Here is a 5,985-nt window from a genome sequence, read left to right on the forward strand (position 1 = left end):
GTACAGAGTAAAAAACAAAAACAAATTACTTCCTAAGTTGAACTACTTTTCAGCACTACAATAACAAAATAATTGACTTTGTTGAAAGGAAAATATCTAACAAGGCTAGATTTAGAAAATAATTTTTTTAAGAAGTATGAAATGTAAGTCAACATACTTCAGTGCTAATGGCCACATAATTATTTTTGTAACATAGAATAGAAGTATTGCAAACAAATGAAGGGGCAAATTGAGTAAAAAAATTATGCTCAATGCAGAACTTCATAACATGAGTCAAAGAGTTTTATCTTGAATTAGCCAAACCTGTAATCAACAGTGGATATGAATTTAACACCACAACTTAGTATGAGCTTACCATTTATTAGATAACCATGGTGTATAAAGAAGAAGCTGATATATACATACTGAGTTTTTATGATCAAATGAGTCCAATTTCTGTGCAATCTCTAGTATGTGAATATGTAGAAAAGTATCTCTATATCTGAGAATAAATGCCCTGACTGAATCAACATGGAAAAAGCAAAAAAGAAGGTTCCACCTGAACTATCTTCCTGGTCAAAAACGTGATTTTATGTAACTTTTCATGACACCATATTACTTGTTCTTTTCTCAATTTTGACATGTTCAACACCCTTGAAATCAATTTCAACCCAACCTGAGCAACCATCTGCTCATGATCAAGTTGATCCTCATGGTGCTTTTGGAACTTCCTTACTATGCAATTCCCACTTCTCACTATATCCTTGAGCTTTCTCTCCTTCTGCAATATGCATGTAACTCAAGATAGTAAGCAACTAAATGCTAAATGTGCTAACCAAAAGTAGCTAGTGTGTGATTTTCAATTACAAAAATGTCAACATTGTTTTCACTTTTAGGGTGATTATTGAGAGTTGAGATTCCAATTTCAGACTTCTGGTTAAACAATGATAATTCGGTAAAATAAAAACCTAAAATAATGATAGAAATAGGTTAATACGTCATATGATAAACAAATTTCTATATTAGTAGTTTACCTTATCTTTTAATTTCAAACTTAGGAAAAATTATTTTCTTAAGTAAAATATCTTTATAATTGTTAGGAAAAGCATCAAATCTTGTCACTTTAGGGTTTGTTTGCGAATTTAATTTTAGAAGGGAAATGGAAGGCTTCAGAGTCGTCTCATAAGTGTATTTCATGATCTTCAAACCTTTCTTTTCCTTTCTTTTGCTTCTAAAACCCAACTTGCAAACAAATCCTTAGAAAACATACCTTTTGTAGTTGGGTTCTAATATCCACTAGAAGACATGAAGTTGCAGGGTCTTTAAGATCAAGTCCAATCTGCTGATAACCTTTAAGGATCACATTCCCATAATCTTTATCTGCTCTGACAAATTCCCAAAACACACTCATTGATTCTTTGATGATATCTACCAACCTTCCACTTGAAATAGCATCATCCTTTTCATCCCCTTTAGTTATATTCTTATCTTTCATACTATCATCTGTAAAGCAATCACCACAAAAAATAACATCTCAGTTAAGGTTGCACTATGTAAAAGAACTAAATTATGATTCATTATGTTCACCTTTAATGGCCGGAACTTGGAGCAGGTTGCGAATCACACAACGGTTCATGACATAATTCTGAATCCTATTACCTTGTTGAAATGGCTCATTCTCTATGAACCTATTCAAGAGAACTTGAAAAAGTTGGAACTCACTAGCAACATGATTATACTTGCACCCTTGTGAATGCAATTCTTGTAACTCTTGGGCTTTCTTGTGTTGCCAACATAGGATTTCCCAAGAGAGGCAAATCTGACCCACATAGACCAATTCCAAGTCTCTATGCAGCTCATTAACAATCTTAAGTAATGGGTCAGATGTGTTCTTCGATGCTTTTCGTGGCCACAAATTCTGAGTGATTACAGGTTTAGCACCAGGGATAGTGGATTTTTGTATTGAAACTAATTTAAGAGGGTCTTTTAGTTGAAGAAGACCTACAATTGATGAAAAAGTAGGTGAGTAAGAAGAAAAAACAAAGTCTAAATTTGTCTGTTGCTAAATAAACAAGCCTTATTTGCTTAGAGATTAGAGCATTATAAAAGAAACCAAACCCAATCATAACCCAAATGTAATGTATTTGAAGATTCCTTCAACTTTATTGAAAGCTATCATACTCTAGAAAGGATAACCAATCTTAATCACTGATATTTTTCTGTCTTTAATGTTTAAAGTAGACATATGAACAAAAGGGAAAAAATTGCTAGATAATGTTTTTTTCTTTAATAAAAGGAATTGAAAATTAATGATGTAGACTAGTCACTATTCACTATCTTTGAAGTTATCATTACAAAACAAACCTGATACAAGTAGCTTTATGTGAACACAATTAGCAAAATATTACAGGTTGGTGATAGATAATGACCCACCAACTCAAGATACATGAATTGAAGAGTTATCTCAAAGAATCTCCAACAAGATTTAATGTGACAAAAAATTGAGGGAAAAAATTGATATGTGCAAGAAAAGATAAAGAAATTATATCAGAAAAAACTCAAATATGTTGTTTTGGAAGTGTGAAAAATAGTTCATGTTTTGATCTTTAAACAACATGCTGAAAATCTTACCAACAACTACATTGAAATTGCTGAAATTCAAAATGTTCTAATGCAACAGTTAAACATAGAAATGGAAATTAATATTTGATTCTCACCTAATGCATGCATAGTTTGGTAATTCATAATATCCAGTTTCCTCATCTTCTCTGCATAGCTCATGTACACATTTTCAATTTCATCAATTTGATCCTTGTATTCAAGCTTCTCTTCAATATTCAGTGGCTTTAAATCTTCAACCACTTTGGGGGACTCTACTTCTAGAGCCTCCTCTTCCACCTCCTCGTCCTCTTCCTCGAAAATTGTGGCGAGTCCTCCTTGTCTTGCATTCTTTAATTCTATTTTCAACTGTTCTACTAAATCATCATGCTCCCATTCAAAGTTGTCTTCATTTTCCTCATCACATTCTGATTCATACAGTTCCTTCTCCCACCTAGTTTCTTCACTTTTCTCGTTCCTGCACACCTTTTCTTCATTGCATGAGCCTTCGTTTTGATCTTTGTTACCAAAGCTATCAGCATCCGAGGACTTCAAATCCTTCACACCACCTTCCATTTCTATATACCCATCTTCAGCTGAAACTTTCCCACCACATGAAAGTTGTTTTTCCTCTGCCTCAAATTTGTCCTCTCCCATTATCTGCTTCAAAAGTTCGGATTCAAATCCTTCATTACTCGCCAGAAACTGATACGCAAATGAATCCTCAAAATTGTTCCCATTTCCCCATATTAGGCCACTGGAGGTAGATGATTCTGAGTCAGAATCAGACTCAACAGAGTGTTCATTGGAAGGAAAGTTATCTTCATCATCTGATGAATCAGTTTCACCAAACGCCTCGCTCTCGAATTGAACAAGTTTCTCTGTATCAAGCTCTGAAAATACTTTATTAGGAATAATGTTAGTGCTGGCACATGCATTATTAGAAACTGATGAAATACCTGGACCCATGAAAATTTCTCTAAAGCTGAATCTCATAGCTGTTGGTTCTTCTATGAACCCACTTATGATATCTTTTCCTGACATATATTGATACATACTTGTGGTTGTTGCAGTTTCTGTCTCCACAAAAACTGTCCCCTCTTCATTTTCTTCTATTTTCTTATTACCTTCATTCACATCAGAGCAACAATGAATAAAAACAGAGTTCTCTGTTTCACCCTCTTCTATATTTTTGCCATCTTCATGAACATTATACTCACTCTCAGTAGAAAATGGTTCACCAGTTTCTTCTTGTTCAATACTGATACTATCAGGTTGATCAGCAGAGCCTTTCTCTTTGAAAACAGAACTCTTTGCTTCATCTTCATCAATTATTATTTTACCATCTTGATGAACATCAGAGTAAGTCTCCACGAAAACAAAGCCTTCATTTTCTTCTCTACTTTTCTCTCCATCTTCATGAAAAACAGCATTAACAGATACAATCTCCATGTAACTAGATCCACCATCTTCATGAATATTCTCCTTTGAAACAGAGTACTTTGTATGTATCTCTGTTTTCTGAATACCTTCATGAATATCAGAGTGGATCTTCTTAAAAACTAAGCACTCTTTTTCTCCTTCTAGTTTCTCACTATCTTCAGGAACATCAGAAAAACTCACCAAAAAAACTGAACTTTCTGTATCTTCTTCTCTTTCTCCACTACCTTGAAGACCATCATCAACATCCCCTCTCCAAAACAGGAAATTTGCCAATTCCTCTCTGAACCCATCAATCTCAATGTTTCTCTCACATTCATCAGCTTCTGATTGCGGTTTAAGTAGCTCTTTTTCTGCATCTGCTACCTTAAGAAACCTGAAATCAAAATAATGAAAATAAAGCATTACTCAACTTCCCATGCACTCAAAACAACTCAAAATCAACCAACTGGATCCCTAGATAATCCAGATACTCCAGAAGATTTAAGGTTCTATTACTGGGAGGTGGGAGCCTCAGGGCAACCCGCATCGCGAAAAGGGATTGATTCCTTACTGATAGGGCGAGAAGATAGCCCGATATATCAAACAAAACAACTCAAAATCCAATAAGCAAAATCACAAACCTGAAGAAGTATCTGAGTATCAATCCTAATGAATAGAGCATATAGTTGCATATGAAAACACGAAGAGAACCAAATGCCCACAACATATTAACGTAAACAAAATCGTTCACAAAGCTCTTGGTACCCATAGCCATAAATGATCACCAACCTACAATTCTATAAACTTCTTCATTTCTTTATATCAAAGAATTCATTGTGGGATCATAGTAGACTCTAATATCACCAAACTTGCACTGAGAGCGAAATCAGTGGAAACTTGCACTGAGAGCGAAATCAGTGGAAACTTGCCAGAATGTGCAGAATAATACAAAGGAAAGAAACCAACGTGCGAGTTTTTTGAACAATTAATGAAAAAAATGGTTTGATTTGGTTTCATGACAATTAATAGGTGTGTTGTTATTATGGTACGCTGTACGTGTAGTATTTCTTGTTGACACGTTTTACAGACTTTGAAGTGGACCCTGTGCTCAACTTGAAGGAAGTTCTATGTCTTGTTTTATTGCTTAAATTGAATTTAGGAATTAGGATCCAGTGTCATATTAAACAGTGGAATCCTTTAAAAAAAACTAAAGGAAATGGTACTTTTATAATGATATATTACTTTTTAGACAGAAAAAAAAAATGGACTAATAGTATATAAATTTTATATTCTATTACTATTTTATTCAGAATTTATATTCAATCAATTAATAAATGGTAAATGATATAGTAATTATATATAATTACATTAAAAATTGAGACTCCTACCTTAACTTTTCTCTTAATTTAGTAAGTTGTCTTTCGATTTATAGGTGAATATCTTACCAAAACAACAAACTCTTATATATATATATATATTATTTAATATCATATTAAAAATAAAAAAATGTTAAAGTTGTTAGTCGATTTCAGTTTGTTAGTTGTAATATTGTTTTCGTAAATCAATTAAGAGTTTAATTAATCGATTAACTAGTTAATTATTAGTTAGACATTGTAGTATATAAATGGTGATTCTCTTATTCATTGTAACTCAATTCAATATAGAAAGTTTTCATTTTCTCATTCATAATTTTCTCTCATACTTCTTGGTTAGTTAAGAAGATTTCTTTAATGGCTCTACCATTATTTTAGCATGGTATCAGAACAATAATTATTGTTTTGACGGCTTCTACTTATACTTCTATCATTCCAAGATTCAACAAAGAATCATCATTTCATTCATGGCTCTCAAAAAAGGTTGGTTTCACATTCGTAGAGGTGATTTAGATGATGGTGTATGGAAGTTGGTAACTGATTTGATCATGTGAAAATATGTATCAAGATCCACCCTTGGTATTTAATTCTTATCGAATTCACTTTGTTAAAG

General features: G+C 33.1%; 1 protein-coding gene across 2 annotated transcripts; it reads right to left on the minus strand.

The window, feature by feature from the left end:
• LOC109336163 lies at nt 331-5,057 on the minus strand. 2 transcript variants are annotated; one of them, XM_019572596.1, is made up of 6 exons: nt 4,641-5,056; nt 4,093-4,393; nt 2,697-4,050; nt 1,567-1,980; nt 1,250-1,482; nt 331-760 (listed from the first exon to the last, which is right to left on the minus strand). In XM_019572596.1, the coding sequence occupies exons 1-6, from the start codon at nt 4,772-4,774 to the stop codon at nt 506-508; spliced, it is 2,691 nt and encodes an 896-aa protein (XP_019428141.1). In that variant the 5' UTR covers nt 4,775-5,056; the 3' UTR covers nt 331-505. The 2 variants fall into 2 exon arrangements, with proteins under 2 accessions (XP_019428141.1, XP_019428133.1); XM_019572588.1 differs by having other exon boundaries at nt 2,697-4,393; nt 4,641-5,057.

Source organism: Lupinus angustifolius, chromosome LG02 (assembly GCF_001865875.1).
Source record: "Lupinus angustifolius cultivar Tanjil chromosome LG02, LupAngTanjil_v1.0, whole genome shotgun sequence".
NCBI lineage: Eukaryota > Viridiplantae > Streptophyta > Magnoliopsida > Fabales > Fabaceae > Lupinus > Lupinus angustifolius.

Bases quoted from the DNA above. Each gene is read 5' to 3' on its own strand.
- LOC109336163 (XM_019572588.1), bottom strand. From the start codon at position 4,774: ATGGCTATGGGTACCAAGAGCTTTGTGAACGATTTTGTTTACGTTAAT. The intron at 4,394-4,640 runs GTTTGTGATTTT...TTTTGATTTCAG, and splicing joins ATACTCAGATACTTCTTCAG to GTTTCTTAAGGTAGCAGATG. The intron at 1,483-1,566 runs GTGAACATAATG...ATTGCTTTACAG, and splicing joins CCAAGTTCCGGCCATTAAAG to ATGATAGTATGAAAGATAAG.